This window comes from Tachyglossus aculeatus, chromosome 25, assembly GCF_015852505.1.
Source record: "Tachyglossus aculeatus isolate mTacAcu1 chromosome 25, mTacAcu1.pri, whole genome shotgun sequence".
Classification (NCBI taxonomy): domain Eukaryota; kingdom Metazoa; phylum Chordata; class Mammalia; order Monotremata; family Tachyglossidae; genus Tachyglossus; species Tachyglossus aculeatus.
The window spans coordinates 5,125,264-5,142,964 of NC_052090.1; the positions used below are offsets into that span (position 1 = coordinate 5,125,264).

At 53.0% G+C, this 17,701-nt stretch overlaps 1 protein-coding gene across 2 annotated transcripts in view; it reads left to right on the forward strand.

Moving 5' to 3' along the window:
• The window catches only part of CABLES1 (Cdk5 and Abl enzyme substrate 1), a 44,108-nt gene that overhangs the window by 15,620 nt on the left and 10,787 nt on the right, over positions 1–17,701 (forward strand). For both annotated transcript variants that reach the window (XM_038766726.1, XM_038766727.1), the window contains exons 4-6: positions 13,931–14,027; positions 15,183–15,327; positions 17,168–17,271. In XM_038766726.1, the coding sequence (XP_038622654.1) occupies positions 13,931–14,027; positions 15,183–15,327; positions 17,168–17,271 (346 nt within the window). The remainder of the gene's footprint in view (positions 1–13,930; positions 14,028–15,182; positions 15,328–17,167; positions 17,272–17,701) is intronic.

Below are 17,701 nucleotides of genomic sequence, written 5' to 3' on the forward strand. Positions count from 1 at the left end.
CTGACCTCTTGTCCCACGTGCTTTGCACTAGGCCACCCTGCTCCATAGTGGCACTGGCCCCTGGAGCCATCGGAGCGGGGACTCCCCCTTAGCCTTCACCCTTCCCTTCCCCTCAAACAAAGGTCCCTGACACCCGGCAGCACCCCAACCCTCTCCTGCCTGCTTGTCGCCCTCTGCCACTTCTGGTCTCTGGTCTGAAGAGAGCAGATAAATCAGGAAGGTCACAGGGTAGCCAGGCTTTGAGCCAATTGTGAGGTGCTTTCGTTGAGTGCAGAGGGACATGGGGAGCCGGTGGAGGGTTTGGAGGAGCAGAGAGGTGGGTGCTGAGCGACAATCCGGGAAGGCGGTCCGGGCAGCATTGGGTAGATTGGAATGGAGAGGCTGGGGGATGAGAGACTGTGGAGGAGGCTGAAGCAAGTCTAGCCAGCATCTGACCGGGCTTTGGAATAGGATGAAGACATCTCCTGCTTTCTCTCAAAATCCATGACCCCCACCCACACAGCTGACTCCATCCCTTTACACCTTACCAAAACACTTTTCCCCCTCCTTTCTTCCCTCCGTAACTGCCATCTTCAACACCAATGGCTCCTTCCCCACTGATTTTAAACATGTCCCTATACTAAAAAAAACCCTCCTTTGACCCACAGCTCCCTCCAGTTATCACCCCATCTCCCTCCTACCATTCCTCTCCAAATTCCTTGAGTGAGTTGTCTACATCTGCTGTCTCAAGTTCCTCTCCTCCATTTCTCTCTTTGACCCTCTCCAGTCTGGCTTCCAGCCCCTTCATTCCACAGAAACCGCCCTCTCAAAAGTTGCCAATGATCTCCTCGCCAGATCCCAACGGCCTTTACTCCATCCTAATCCTCCTTGATGTTTCAGCTGCCTTTGACACTGTCCGCCACCCTCTTCTCCAGGGAATATTATTCAACCTCAGCTTCACTGACACCGTCCTCTCCTGGTTCTCCTCCTATCTCTCTGGCTGCTCATTCTCGGTCTCGTTCATGGGATCCTCCTCTGCCTCCAACCCCCTAACTGTGGAAGGTTCAGTTCTGGGCCCCCTTCTATTCTCCATCTACACCCACTCCCTTTGGAGGACTCGTATCATGGCTTCAACTACCATCTCTACGCAGCTGATTCCCATATCTCCATCTCCAGCCCTGATCTGTCTCCCTCTCTGCAGTCTCAGATTTCTTCCTGCCTTTAAGACATCTCTTCTTGGATGTCCTCCCATCACCTCAAACTTAACATATTTACAGCACAGCTCCTTATTTTCCCACCAGAACCCTGTCCTTCCCCTCACTTTCCCATCACTGTACATGGCACCACCATCCTTCCTGTCTCACAAGCCTGTAACTTTGTTGTTATCCTTGACTCCTCTCTCTCCTTCCACCCACATAATCAATCCATTACTAAATCCTGTTGGTCCAACCTTCACGACATTGCTAAAATCCACCCTTTCTTCTCCATCCAGACTGCTGCCACGTTAATCCAAGGATTTATCCTATCCCACCTTGATTTCTGTATTAGCCTCCTGTCTCTCCCCACTCTACTCCATACTTCACTCTGATGCGGAGGCCACTGGAGGGTCTTGAGGAGTGGGGAAACACGGACTGAATGTTTTTGTAGAAAAATGATCCGGGCAGCAAACAGAAACACCTTACCATCGGCTTTAAAGCCGTCAGTCACCTCGCCCCGCTTCTACCTCACCTCACTACTCTCCTACTACAAACCAGCTGGCACACATCGCTCCTGTAATGCCAGCCTTCTCCCTGTACCTCAGTCTCATCTATCTCACTGCCAGTCTCTTGCCCACATCCTGCCTCTGGCCTGGAATGCCCTCCCCCTTCATATCTAACAGACAATTACTCTCCCCCCTCCCCCTGTCAAAGCCTTATTGAAGACACATCTCCTCCAAGAGGCCTTCTCTGACAGCCCCCCTTTCCTCTTCTCCCACTCCCTTCTTCGTCGCCCTGACTCACTCCCTTTATGCATTCGCCCCCAGCCCCACAACGCTTACGTACATATCGGTAATTAATTTATTTATATTAATACCTGCGTTCTCCTTGAGACTGTAAGCTAATTTTGGGTAGGGACTGTGTCTGTTGCATTGTTCTATTGGACACTCCCAATTGCTCAGTAGAGTGCTCTTCACCCCGTAAGCACTCAATAAATAGGGTTGTTTGACCAAAAGGGCAGCTGAAGGGGCAGTTCCAGGCCGGGGGATGTCACAGGCCGGACAAACAGGGAGGATTCAACAGCCAACTGGGACCAGGCCAGGTTCTAAAGGAAACCAGCTGAATGCCGTGGCTTGGGTGTATCTATCTGTAATTGATGTATTTATTTCTATTAATGTCCGTCTCCCCCTCTAGACTTTGAGCTTGTTGTGGGCAGGAATGTGTCTGTTGTTATACTGTACTCTCTCAAGTGCTTAGTACAGTGCTTTGCTCACAGTAGGCGCTCAATAAATACAATTAAATGAGTGAATGAATGGGATGTTGGACTGGGCAGTGAATTTCACGTCTGGGCAAAGTAAGCTAGACCATCATTATCAGTGGTATTTATTGAGTGCTTACCGCATCCAGAGCCCTGTACAAATCATGTGGGAGAGTCCAATACAACAAAGTTGGCTGGCCCGCTGCACTGGCCCATCCATTGGACCCAAACCTTACCCTCCCAACCCGCTTCCTGACTAATCAAAATCTCCACCTGTATGCCGCCACTCCCTGGTGCCCCCTGAACCTTATTCCTCCTTCCCCCTGCCTTGAACACTTTTCAGTCAATCATATTTATGGAGCACTTACTGAGTGCAGAGCACTGTACTAAGCGCTTGGGAAAGGACAATATAACAATAAGCAGACACATTGCCCTCTCCCGAGCTTACAGTGTAGAAGGGGAAGACAGACTTCACCCTGTCTCATCAGCTCCTGCCCCTTCCCTGCTTTTCAGTCATATCTCCAGGAGCAGCGCAGAGCCAGGGGTCGGGATGGGATGATAATAATAATTGTGGTATTTGTTAAGCACTTGCTATGTGACAAGCACTTTACTAAGCACTGGGGTGAATACAGACAAATTGGGTTGGACATAGTCCCCGTCCTACATGGGGCTCTCAGTCTTAATCCCCCTTTTTACAGTATGTTTGGTTTTGTTCCCTTTTAGACTGTGAGCCCACTGTTGGGTAGGGACTGTCTCTATATGTTGCCAACTTGTACTTCCCAAGTGCTTAGTACAGTGCTCTGCACACAGTAAGTGCTCAATAAATACGATGGATGATGATGATGATGATGATGAGGTAACTGAGGCTCAGAGAAGTGAAGTGACTTGCCCAAGACCACACTGCTTGACAGGTGGCAGAGCCAAGATTAGAGCCCATGATCTTCTGACACCTAGGCCTCTGCTCTATCCAGTACACCAGGCCGGGTCACGGATGGGTGGGAAGGAGGCCTCAGTGGGGCTGCTGTTGCCCTCTGCCCGTCCTGTCCTCGCCCCATCCCGTCGCCACACCCCCACAGAGGGAAAGGGGCAAGAAGCAGCGATTGGGAGGGGTGGGCTCAGCTGTGGGGACCACAGGGCAGCGTGCAGAGGTACCAGGAGCACGGACATTGCAGAGAGCCATCGTCAGAGGAGCCTGGGGGTGAGCAAGAGGCTACAAGCTCAGCAGAGAGCGAAAACCACGTTGCCAACTTACCATGCTTAGCCTCGAAATGTGGTTGGCCACACTCTCCCCACACAAATCTCCCATCCTGACTGTGAGTGGAATCCAGATTCTCCCAGCCTGGGAGAATCTCATCATACCCCAGTTCCTCCCCCGAGAGATCACCCACAGTGGACTCTGGATCCTGCTCAGGCCGGGACTGGGAGTCGGAAGGACCCGGGTTCTAATTCCAGCTCTACCACGTGTCTGCTGCGTGACCTCGGGCAAGTCACTTAACTTCTCTGGGCCTCAGTCACCTCATCTGTAAAATGGGGATTAAGGCTGTGAGTCCCATGTAGGTCAGGGAGTTTGCCCAACCTGATTAACTTGTACCTACGACAACACGGAGAACAGTACGTGGCACATAGTGAGCACTTAACAAATACAACAATTAGTATTAGAAAGCAGTAGCATCAAGATCCTGTAGTGCGCCATGAGGAACAGCTTGGCTCAGCAGCAAGAGTCGGGCCTGGAAATCAGAGGAACTGGGTTCTAATCCCATTTCTGCCAGTTGCCTGCCGTGTAACATTGGGTGAAACACTTAACTTCTCCGTTCCTACATTTCCTCATCTATAAAATGGGGATTCAATGTTTGTTGGCCCTCCTACTTAGACCGTGAGCGCCCTGTGGGACAGGGACTGTGTTCCACCTGATCCACTTAATAGTAATAATAATGATGGCATTTATTAAGTGCTGACTATGTGCTAAGCACTGTTCTAAGCGCTGGGGAAGTTACAAGGTCTTCAGGTTGTCCCATGGGGGACTCACAGTCTTAATCCTCATTTTACAGATGAGGTCACTGAGGCCCAGAGAAGTTAAGTGACTTGCCCAAAGTCACACAGCTGACAATTGGCGGAGCCGGGATTTGAACCCCTGACCTCTGACTCCAAAGCCCGGGCTCTTTCCACTGAGCCGCTATGCTTCCCCAGTATCTCTGATTCCGGTCTGACTAGTTACGTGGAGGACAACTGTGTATCTGTGGTTGTTTTTAGTTTCTTGTATCTACCCCAGTGCTCGACACAGAGTAAGTGCTTATTATTGCATTTCACCTTGCATCTAGAGAAAAAGATGTCCTGACTGCCATGGCACGTAGCCTTGTTCACCAAACCTGCTGAAACCAGGCAGAGCATCTTGGCCCTCTAAAACACAGCAGCTGACTAACCCTTAAGCCAAAGCCTTGTTCATCCCCCCCACAAAAAAAGGTCTCTTGTTTTCATTTTAACCTCGATGCTTTTGTGGATAGAAGGAATGCTTAATCTCCATGTTTGAGCTGCTCTACAGACATCTAGAAATCAGCTTTGTACCAACTCGCACTCACACACAAGAAAATGAGAAGCAGCATGGCATAGTGGATAGAGCATGGGCCTGGGAATCAGAAGGACCTGGGTTCTAATTCCAGCTCCACCACGTGTCGGCTGTGTGACCTTGGGCAGGTCACTTCACTTCTCTGTAAAATGGGGATTGAGACTGTGAGTCCAGTGTGGGACAGGCACTGTGTCCAACCCGATTTGCTTGTACCCACCCCAGCACTTAGTACAGTACCTGACATATAGGAAGTGCTTAACAAATACCAGAATTATTATTATTATTATTATTATAAAAGTGCTTGGTGGGGTAATAAAAAAATAAAAGTGTGTTCTGGTCCTAGAATAGAGCCATAAAGCCAAAAGCCTGTAGACAGTCTATCTCCATGAGCCCTCGCGCAGGATCCTTGTCTCCAAAATGCTCTCCTCTTGGCTCTATCTTTCTAGCTGTTGTCATACCATTTTCTCCAGTGTTGGCATCTCCTACCCTATTTCCTCCTCCCTCCCTCCGCCTCCGCTCGCCAGGTCTCATCATCATCATCAATCGTATTTATTGAGCGCTTACCGTGTGCAAAGCACTGTACTAAGCACTTGGGAAGTCCAAGTTGGCAACATATAGAGACAGTCCCTACCCAACAGTGGGCTCACAGTCTAAAAGGGGGAGACAGAGAACAAAACCAAATATGCTAACAAAATAAAATGCTTAAGGTGGTTGAAGCTGACAGGGATTGAGAGGAGAAACCCAAGTGATAGTAGCAATAATAATCATCCTGATAATAATGTATTTGTTAAGCACTTAGTGTACATCATGCACTGCACTAGGCCGTAGAGTAGATTCAAGATAATCTGGTGGGGCATCGGCTCAGATGCTGCCCCTCTCCCCCGTCCCCCTCCATCCCCAACCCCCTTAAACAACTACATTGGTCAGCAAATGCCCTGCTGTATTGATTGCTCCTGCTAGGCTGGAAGCTCCTTGTGGGCAGGGAATATGCCTCCTTACTCCATTGTATTGGACCCTCCCAAGCACTTAATACAGTCCTCTGCACACAGTAAGCGTTCAACAAATACTATCGATCAACGGATCTCTGATTCCGGTCCGACTAGTTGTGTGGAGGACAACTGTGTATCTGTGGTTGTTTTTTGTTTCTTGTTTTTGCCTTTCCCCTGGTTTGCCCCCCCAAAGTGGAAAATACTCTCCTCTCCTGCCCCCCATTCCCACCCCACAGCATATGTCCACTCTGCTACTCTTTGTCTCATACTCATCCCCGGCTGACCACGTGGGTGTGAGCCCAGCTGTGTCTGTAGCGCTGGAGGGCTCAGAGATGTCCAGTTCTGCAACCCCCTCTAGACTGTAAGCTCACTGTGGGCAGGGAACTTATCGATCAACTCGGTTATATTGTACTCGCCCAAGCGCTTAATACAGTGCTCTCTGCATAGTAAGGGTTAAATAAACATAATTGATGATAATTGTGGCATATATGATGATGATGATGATGATGGCCACCAGCCTCCTCACCCTCCCCACCTGCCATCTCGCAGTCCGGGCCACTGGGCAGGAGAGTGTGGATGGCTCAGGGCAAGCCATCACCGATCCTACCAAAATAATTGCAAAGCACACGCCTTCCTGGAGGTAGAGCTCATCATCATCATCATCATCATCAGTCGTATTTATTGAGCGCTTACTGTGTGCAGAGCACTGTACTGAGCGCTTGGGAAGTACAAATTGGCAACATATAGAGACAGTCCCTACCCAACAGTGGGCTCACAGTCTTAAAGGGGGAGACAGAGAACAAAACCAAACATGCTAACAAAATAAAATAAATAGAATAGATATGTACAAGTAAAATCCGTGACTTTGGGACAGTGCGATGTGTGATTTTTAGGGCCTCTGATTTGAGTAGCGTGTTTGCCGTCTGAAGAGAGTAGCAAAAACAACCCCCTGAAGTAGGGAGAGAAGGAGAGGTAGGTTCCATGTTTGCCAGAAGGGACACTTGGGAAGATTGATTTGTGGAAATGATGCCCTGCCCTTAATGTGTGGTATGTAGAGAAGCAGCGTGGCTCAGTGGAAAGAGCACAGGCTTGGGAGCCAGAGGTCATGGGTTCTAATCCTGGCTCCGCCACCTGTCAGCTGTGTGACTTTGGGCAAGTCACTTCACTTCTCTGTGCCTCAGTTACCTCATCTTGTAAAATGGGGATTAAGACTGTGAGCCCCCCGTGGGACAACCTGATCACCTCGTTACCTCCCCAGCACTTAGAACAGTGCTTTGCGCATAGTAATTTAGAGAAGCAGCTTGGCTCAGTGGAAAGAGTCAGAGGTCATGGGTTCAAATCCCGGTTCCGCCAATTGTCAGCTGTGTGACCTTGGGAAAGTCCCTTAACTTCTCTACAGTTCCCTCATCTGTAAAATGGGGATTAAGACTGTGAGCCCCCCGTGGGACAACCTGATCACCTTGTTACCTCCCCAGCGCTTAGAACAGTACTTTGCACATAGTAAGTGCTTAATAAATGCCATTATTATTAGTATTATTATTATTTATTGAGCGTTAAGTGCTAAACCCTGGGGGAGATACAGGTTAAACAGGTCAAGCCCCAGGACTGTCCCTCATGGAGCTCACAGTCTAATGGGGTGGGGAGGTTGGGGGGGAAACATCCGGATATTGAATCCCCATTTACACATGAGGAAACTGAGGCACAGAGAAGTTAAGTGGCTTGCCCAAGGTCACTGAGCAGGCATGTGGCAGAATCTTACTGCTTCTCTGTCCTTCACTGGGCCTCAGCCTGTGGGGAACAATAGTAGAGGTGTTGATTACCAACACTTAGTGTGTGGCGAGCACTGTACTAAGCGCTGGGAAAGAATAGCCAGGTGGAGGTTAGACAGTTGATTCGTGGTCTCCCCTGGGCCTCCTCCCCGAAAGAGTCTTCACTCTGCCGAGTTCTCCCAACCCAGGGACCTGGCATTTGGGGGTGCTGAGCTTTCCGGACCTCGAAAGACGGAGACCGCCAGAGGCAGGCAGAGGAATGATTCTGTGCAAAGGAGTCCCCCAAGGCTGAGGAGAATAAGAATGAGAAGAACTGTGGAATTTAAGTGCTTACTACGTGCCAGGCGCTGAACTAAGCACTGCGGTAGATACGAGCAAATGGGGTTGGACGTAGTCCCTGTCCCACATGGGGCTCACTCTCTTAATCCCCATTTTACAGTTGAGGTAACTGAGGCCCAGAGAAGTGAGGTGACTTGCCCAAGGTCACCCAGTAGACAAGTGGCAGAGCCGGGATTAGAACCCAGGTCCTTCCAACTCCCAGGCCCGTGTTGTCTCCACTAGGCCATGCAGTCCTCGTCCTCCCCCAAAAGGCTTCCCACCGTTCAGATGGGCGGGTGCCACTGGGATGTTATTATTTCCTGCCAAACCAGGGCCCGGATGGAGCTGGGGGGCTTCCGTCATCATCATCAATCGTATTTATTGAGCGCTTACTGTGTGCAGAGCACTGTACTAAGCGCTTGGGAAGTGCAAGTTGGCAACAGAAATTCCACAGAAATTGAGTAGTTTTCCATATTGTCACTGCAGCACACCCCGAAAAAGAAACGGCTTTTCCGATTTAGGGATCGCTTACTCTCGGGATGCATGGATGTCTATGGACCCCACCTTTGCGCCATCCTCTAGACTTTGAGCTCGTTGTGGGCAAGGATTGTCATTCTTTATTGTTGCAGTGTACTTTCCCAAGCGCTTAGTACAGAGCTCTGCCAACAGCAAGTGCTTAATAAATACGATTGAATGAATGAAGTCCGTGACGGGAGGTGGAGACCCACTTCCGATGGACGATCGAAATCCGGGAAGTCAGTTCTCCCTCGAGTTCTACTTGTTTGGTGGAAATGGTCGACTTAAGCAGCGTGAGAAGCAGAAGCAGCGTGGCTCAGTGGAAAGAACACGGGCTTTGGAGTCAGAGGTCATGGGTTCAAACCCTGGCTCCGCCAGTTGTGAGCCGTGTGACTTTGGGCAAGTCACTTCACTTCTCTGTGCCTCAGTTACCTCATCTGTAAAATGGAGATGAAGACTGTGACCTGATCACCTTGTAATCTCCCCAGTGCTTAGAATAATGGTCTGCACATAGTAAGTGCTTGATAAATATCATTAATCTTAAACCATCCAGATGGCTAAGGTGACTCCTATCTTCCACCTTAGCTGTACCATTGGCAGCTCTTAGGTTCATGTTGTTTTTCTACAGTTAGAGCTCCCTGGCACATTTGTTTGCGCTAAGGCTCATGCCAGGGTGGTTCTTATTTATGGATTTTTGAATTCTTTGTGCAAACGGTATTTATTAAGCCCGAAAGAGATCCGACCTGTAGCCCCAGAAAGAAAATTTCCAAGATTTTTGTCCCACCCCCTAAGGGCGACTGTCTGGATCCAGACAATCTTCCTGGATAGGATTAACATATGTACTATCATCATCAATCGTATTTATTGAGCGCTTACTATGTGCAGAGCACTGTACTAAGCGCTTGGGAAGTACAAATTGGCAACATATAGAGACAGTCCCTACCCAACAGTGGGCTCACAGTACTACTGTACATGGTCTGTTTTGAGCGCGGCCAGGTGCTAGGTGATCGTAATCATAATAACTGTGGCATTTTAAGTGATTATTATGTAATAACTATATACATATATAATATGTAATAATAACTGTGGTACTTATTAAGCGCTTACTGTGTGCCAAGCACTGTTCTAAGCGCTGAGGTAGATAAAAGTTAATCAGGTTGGACACAGTCCCTGTCCCATACGAGGCTCACATTCTTAATCCCCACTTTATGGATGAAGTAACTGAGGCCCGGAGAAGTGAAGTGACTTACCCAAGGTCACACGGCAGATGTGTGGCGGAGCTGGGATTAGAAGCCAGATCCTCTGATTTCCAGGCCTGTGCTCTTTCCGCACCACTTCACTGGTGACCTCCCACCCCACCCTTGTTCAATGGGGGAAACTCTGAATGGATATCTACCCCCTGGCTTCTTCAGAGGAGGGATAGAGCCAGATGGGGCAAGGCATGGGAGTGGCAGAGAAGGGCACTGGGGAAGCAGTGGGGAAAATCGGGAGCCAGAGGGAAAGAGGCCTGAAAGGATCATTGGAGGCGGCAGGGCCAGGGGGATGCCACCTTGTTGCTCAGCAGTGAAGGGGATGCAGAAGGGGCTGGCTGGACCAGCCCTCTCCTCTCCAAGTGCCCCAGGCTGTCTGGGGGGGTCGGAGGGGCTCCAGTGCTGAGCTCAGGGAACCCCGAAAATATCTCCATGTGGTCCGTCCCCGAGCCCGAGGCTCCCCGCAAGACCACGTGGATTGGGCCAGGAGCCCCGCACGGCCGTGAGCCGCCAGTCCCCCAGGAGCATCCCGGCTGCATTCCCACAAGTCATCCCGGGGTGACTCTCACCAAAGCAAGTCGTGAGGGGCCTCGGGAGAGGCCAGATCAGAGAGTGGGCCCTCCTTCCTTCCCTCCCTCCTTCCCTCCCCGCCTTCCCCTCTCCCGGCCCCAGCACAGTCTCTCCAGGCAGCTGGTTCCGTGCCCCGACTCTCCGGACCCGTAGCTGAGGGGACGTTTCAGCATCTAGTCTGTGGCTTTCCCGCCGATTCTCCTGGGGCTTCCTGGGCTGCCCGCTGAATCAATCCAATCAGTAGTATTTATTGAGTCAGTGCTTAGAACAGTGCTTGGCACATAGTAAGCACTCAACAAATGCCGTTATTATTATTTTTATTACTGTATGCCAAACACTAAACTAAGTGTTGGGGAAATTACAAAGTAACGGAGCTTATAGTCTAGAGGGAATGGCCAGAACTCCTTCAGTTCTGCAAAGCTGGGGTACCTTGAGGCCGGGATGGGAGTGGACATCTGTGACCAGAAGCCTTGACAGGGATGTGGAGGCCCTGGGTGAGAGGCTGGGCGTGCCTGGCACACTTTGGAAGAATAATAATAATAATGGTAATGATAATTGTGGTATTCATTAAGCACTTACTATGTGCCAGGCACTGAACTAAGTGCTGGTGTAGATACAGATAATTAGGTTGGACAGAGTCCCCATCCCACATGAGGCTCACACTCTTAATCCCCATTTCACAGATGAGGTAACTGAGGCACTGAGAAATGAAGTGACTCGTCACTGCAGACAAGTGGGGGAGCTGGGATTGGAACCAAGTCCTTTCGTCTCCCAGGCCCGAGCTCTAACCACTAGGCTACGAAGATCCCGACCCTCTCCGTGTGTGGAGGTCAGCCAGCAGGCTGTCTCGGTTCATTCATTCAATCATATTTATTGAGCGCTTACTGTGTACAGAGCACTGTACTAAGCTCTTGGGAGGTACAAGTCGGCAATATATAGAGACGTGTCCATAAGATCGATTTCCCTCTTTCTCCATGTCCTTTGAAGGACTGGGTAAGTGGGTCTGACAGTCAGGGCTGTGTGTGTCCCCCAGGGGACTGAGAGAAGCTCTCTGTGTTTCAGATGCTGCAGATAATGTAAATACAGATTCCCATGGAAACCCACCGAAGACTTTGTTTTAATCAGAAAAGTCATCGCCAGCCCCTGGGGCCCACTCTAGTATTGGGGTAGGGGATTTAGGGAAACCCCCCCCTCCCCACAAGCCCTCCTCGATTTGCCACTGAAGGCCCCCCACACCTCACAGAGCCCCCCGGGAGTTCCACCCACGCCCTCGCCACACCGAGGTTTTGCGGACCCCTCTCGAGGACCCGCCTGCTCAAGGGTCAGGGGCGTCAGGTCACTGCCGTCCTCAGCCAACAAACCCTGGGCTTCCAGGCCGCCCCAGCTCCTTTCCCCGACTGTCCCCTGCTGACTTTTCTCCACTTCATCCACGCCACCGGGCACCGTCCCTCCCGGCTCTCTGTCCGGGCCCGGGCGGCCTCCTTCCGCCCTCCCCCTCCTCTTTGCCAAGTTGTGGCCTTCCCCTTCTTCAAAGGGCTGCTCGAATCCCGCCTCCTCCTCCAGGAAGCCTTCTCAGATTAACCCCACCCGGCTCCCACCTCTCCGTAGACGCTCCGGACTTACGGGCCGGCTCCGTAAGTTTCGCTCCTGTGTTTCCGTTCCAGCGTGCGAGTGTGTCCTTCCACACCCTGTGTGTCGTCGCGTCCCCGTCGCATGGCCACTGTGTTCGTCTGTCTGGCTGGGAGGACCCCCAGGAGGCTGTAAACTCCTCAAGGGCCGGGCTGGCCACTTGACTCGTTCTTCCGGCCCGTAGTTCTCCACAGCCCGAGGGTGTTCCCCAAGTGAATGCTGGCAGCCAGGTTCTGTCCTGCCATGGTCATCTTCGTGACCCATCGTGCCCCTGGCACTGCCCTCCTCTCTGCGACTCTCCCCATCCAGCCCCTTCATCTCCTCTTCCCCCACCCCCTAGCCACACCTGCTCTGGGAAACCCGTACCGATCCAGGGGAGGCGGCAGGAGAGAGGAGAGAGACCAGCCTGACCCTCTCCCCCCAGCCCCAGCCAGTGGACCTGTGGATGGTGGGGGCTTGTAAGGATGGTGTGGCTGCCCTGAGTGGGTTTTCTTAAAAACAAACAGAACTAGGACTTAAGACCTCCCTGCCCCCTGAGTGGGAGATGGGGTGGCCGAGCTGGGTTCCTCGAACCCAGAGTCGACAGTTTGACCTCGGCAGAGGCAGTGGGGGGCCTGGGCGGGGAGCCCCAAGTGAGCATACACAAGAGACCCAGTTTAGACCACAGTGAAATTGTCTCTCCAGCCACCAGGGCCGTGCCTGATGGGCTCCGTCCAGCCACACGTCCATCACGGACAGCGGGCCCCAAGCCTCTGGGCGGCTCTTCGGTTCTTAGACCCGGCCATTCCTTGGAAACTCTGTCCCCGTGCCCAAGTAGCCCGTGGTGTGATTCTGGGTTCATTCTCAAATTCTCCGCCGGTGGAATCACACTGGGGAACTGGATTCGAACAGGGATTTCTCAGTGGAGTCCCCACTGAGGCCAGGGCAGCGCCCTCCTGGGCCTGCACCCATTCGCATCCAGGCAGGAGAAGAGCGGCTCCCGACTGGGCCTCCCTGTTCCCTGAAGGTCAGAGCTGGTGCTGGGGCTGGAGCAACAGAGCTTCAGGCCTTCCTGGAGTTGGGGGGCTGGGGGGGCCCAGATGGCCCCTGTGGAGACCGGGGGAGACTCGGGGCTCAGCTTTTTCCAGGATTTGCATCTAGGGCAGCCTGTGAGGCGGAAATTGGGGCCAGACCCCTGCCTCTCCCCAAGCACGGAGGGACCGAGCACCTTCGCTTGATGGCACTTGGGTTCGGCAGGCAGAATGAGAGGCTGGCGGCGGCGGCCCGTGTTTGGTATGATCCAGGGCCGGGGCGGCGGCCCACCGCTTCCGGCCAGGCAGAGAGCCCCGTGTTGTGGCCCGTGACCCAGGTTTGGTGGCTGCCATGTCCCGGGGTGACGTCCCCTGCCTGGCCTCCAGCCGGGCAGGGAGCCCCGGGTGTCAGCAGGAGCACGGAAACCACTGTCTGTGGTCAGGAACGGCCCCGAGCTCCAGAGGAGCCATCCGCACTGGCCGGCTGTGACTAACACAGAGGTGTATGAAATCGAAGCCACGTTCGTACCCAACCCCCTGTGACTCTGTGCTGCTCCTGTTGGAATGAAGCCGCCTGCCCCACCTCTGCCATGTAGAGTGGGGCTGAGGTCAGCTCCTGTTCGGGGGTAGCCAGAAACCCAGGAGAGCTGCCTTCACGGGGAGCAGGAGGCGGGCAGGGGCCTCGGGGTTAGGGGCCTGGGTCCCCTCTCCTTCCCGCAAGACAGGGGCCGAGCTGGTCCCTTCCCCTGCCCCCGGGGCTCTGCTCCACCAGCCGGGTGGTGGCCGCTCGCGGGGCAGGGGGCCGACCGCGGCCGGCCTGGACCGCGGGGCCGGAGCTCAGGAGAGCGGGAACAAAAGTATGTCCGTGGCTTGTCCTCTCCAGGGACGTGAAACTGGACGGAGGGAGGCAGTCCACGGGAGCAGGGAGCTTAAGAGAGATCATTGGTTTGGAAGGTGTGGAACTAGGAGCCGTTGGGAAGGTAAGAATGTCCGGCTCGGGGCGAGGAGTGGAGGCTCGGCAGGCTCTGGGACCGCTTGGTGACGGGGACAGGGCAGGATGCCCTAGCCCCTCAGCGGGCACGGGTCAGGGAATCCACGGGCCACAGGCTAGGGTTGAGCCTCCTTCCTGGCCCCGGCTGGGTTTGGTCCCTCAGGGATAGTCAGTTTAGTCGTATTTATTGAGCGCTTACTGTGTGAAGAGCACTGTACCGAGCGCTGGGGAGAGTATACTATACCCATATAACAGACATATTCCCTGGCCACAAGGAGCTTACAGTCTAGAGGGGGAGACAGACATTGATAGAAATAAATAAATTACAGCTATGGACATCTGGTAGCCCCGGTCAATGGCAGACGGGGGCGGTCCCATGTCCCACGTCACTGGACTCGCGGGTAAGGAAGGAAACAGGCCCACATGGGCTTAATCGCTAGGCCTGCCTCAGGACTCCCAGAGAAAACCGTTCCCACCGCGGCCCAGGTGCGGCACAGTCCCTGACCCACAGTGTTGGGTGGCGGTAGCTGGCACGGAGAGGCGAAGCGAGCATCGATGCAGTCACAGTGGCGGAGGTTTTCTTGGGGCTCCCGTCAGCCCCTCGGGGACAGATCCCACAGCCCCTGACTCCGCAGAGTGGCCACCGGTTGTGCCCGGGGTGCCCGGTTGACTCATCCACCCCGAACAGACCCCGATGGGAGACTTAGAACAAAGGCCTCGGGAAAACTTTAATGTCTCCTGGCTGGGCCTTGCCCCGGGCCTGGGCCGCAGAGGAAGGGAAGACAGTGAGCCCTCAGACCCGAGACCTGGAAAAATCTGCCCGGCGTGGCCTTCGCCGAGACCCTGGGAATGAATCAATCAATCATTGGTATTTATCGAGCGCTTACTATGCGCGGAGCACTGTCTGCAACAGAATTAGCAGACACGTTCCCTGCCCACAAGGAGCTTACAGCCTAGAGTAGGCGTGGGGACCCGCCTGCCCCTTGAGGGCACAGCGGATGGCCCCGGGGTGTCGAGACAGATTATAATGAGTCACGTGTGGGGGGTCTCCCAGAGGCGGGGGACCCCAGGCCAGCCCCAGGGAGCAGCCCCGTGTCCCAGGGCTCCCTCAGTAACCGTCTGCATGCTCTTCCTTCCTTTACAGACTGTGTCTTACACCCAGTTTCTGTTTCCCACCAATGCCTTTGGAGCTCGGAGAAACACCATAGACTCCACCTCTTCCTTCTCCCAGCTGCGCCACGCCAGCCACCGCAGCCTGTGCGTAGGCGTCCAGGGGAGCACCGACACAGGTAACCGCCCGGGAGAGAGAGGCCTCAGGCCAGGCTGCGCGGGTCAACAGGTGCTCAGTGCCCACCTCCAGCAGCTAGAGCCGCCAGTCCCAGCGGAGAGGAAGATTGTGAGTCCCTCTCTCTGGCGGCGGCATTGACGGTAGGGTTAGGCTGGCTGGGTCAAGAGTCAGCAGGAGTCAGTCAGTCCACGCTAGCCACGGAGCCGTCACCCACTCGGTCATTCAGTCAGTCGTACTTATCGAGCGCCTGCTGTGTTCAGAGCACTTGGGAAAGTACAGTAAAGAGACACATTCCCTGCCCACAGTGAGCTTACAGTCTAGAGAGGGAGACAGATATTAATATGAATATATTTATAAATTATTTGTACAGAGCACAGGAGGCTGCTGTTCTGACCATCTTCTGTCTGGCCGATTAACCGGCCTGCTTGCCAAAGCCCCTTCTTCCATGGAAGCCTCCCGGTGGCACTCTGCTATGGCTCTCATCTCCTCGGTGGCCCAAAGTGTTCATTTGGGGTCCGCCTGTCTCCCTTTACATGGAGAACGGCCTGGTGGCTTCCCCTAAGGAAGCAGGTGTGTTCTAGTACAAGAGGGCGCAAGACTGAGTGTCTGGAGACCAGAGCTTTAGCTCTAGTTCTGCCCTCGGTCAGCCCGGTGACCTCAGGCGAGCCACTTTGCCTCCAAAGTTGACATTGTCGTACCTCACGGCAACAAGGTGAGATCAGCATGAAGTGGAAGCTCACCGGAAACTATTTAAATTGCTCTACTGGTTGACCAGGTGATTATCATGAACTAAACAAACTCTCACTCCCCCAAAAATGGGGAATTGGGCTTTTGGGAGTTTTGTCCCAACTCCAGTTGGAAATGCGGTGCTTTCTATAGCAGCATCCGACTCCTTTTAGCTCACCACAGCCTCCGGCTCCATTCGTCCTGGAAGGGTCTGCCATTTTGAAAGGGAACTAGGAAGAAAGGACTCTTGTTTCCTTTCGGGAAACAGAAAACTATTCCGGTGAATTTTCCTAAGTGAAATCACCTCCTTATATAAAGACCTGAAGCCACTATCCCACTTTTAGCTTGGGTTTTCAATCTGTTCTCGGTTTACCTTTGAAACGGAGCCGTGGGTTAATACGATCCAATATCCTAAAACGTCTGGGGTGATGGGGCGGGGAGCACATCCCCATCAAAATACTTGTGAGGGGAACCCACTCACCCAAGGCTGGGCATGTGCACAGAGCATCAACTTCTAGGCACGTTATGGGAAGGTGGTTCTCTTATCCTGTTTTCACCCTTAGCCCAAAACACGCAATGGGCACGTGAATTACCGGGTCATGGCAATACTGATTGCAATGGTTTAATGTTAATGACCCTCCCCACCATCTCCCATCACAGGCGCTGATAGTACATCAAGCGTGTTCCCCGTTACCAAGATCAGTGTCCCGGGGGCAGTGGGCATCTTCTCTGCGCCTAGAGAATGGTGCACCTCCATCCCACATAGGAAGATGGATTGATCGTATTTATTGAGCGCTTGCTCTGTGCAGAGTACTGTACTAAGCACCTGGGAGAGTATAATGCAGTAGAGTTGGTGGGCACGTTCCCTGCCCACAACGAGCTTACAGTCCAGAGGATCTCCAGAAAGTTGCAAAAAATGGAAAACTGCAAAGGATGCCAGGAAGTTTACACAAAAGAAGTAGGAGGTGGGAGTTCCCAGGGGCTTTCAGTGCCTTTGCGGGCCCTCACCACTGACCTTGTCCGCTTCGGGATTGCATTGACTAGCGCTTCTCAGGACACCGGGAGGCTGCTCTAAGTTGTCATTGTTATTCTGTGTGTGTGTGTGACATTTGTAGGCAGTGACCTCGGGGACTTCCTTGACTATGACCCGGATCTTCTAGATGACCCCCAGTGGCCTTGCGGGAAGCACAAGCGGGTTTTAATATTCCCGTCATACATGGTGAGTACCCTCGGGCGGGAAGTTTTGGCAGCCCATTTTGGGAGCGTGGAGATCGCCTCAGTTGGGAATACAGGGGCCCAGAGGGAGCTGGATCCGTTGAACCCACAGCCATACCCCTGCCCAACCAGAATCTCTGTCCCTTTGGTAAAACGGGGGCAATAATGAGGCCCCTTCTTGAAAGATGTCGGTCACCTCGTGTCCACGTTAGGAGAGAACACCTGCCCAGCAGAGGCTAGACAACCTCTAGAGAAGCAGCTAGAGAGGCAGCGTGGCCTAGTGAATAGAGCATGGGCCAAAAGACCCTGGGTTCTAATCCTGGCTTCGCCATGTGTCTGCTGTGTGACCGGAAACTATTTAAATTGCTCTACTGGTTGACCAGGTGATTAACTCCCCCCAAAATGGGGAATTGGGCTTTTGGGAGTTTTGTCCC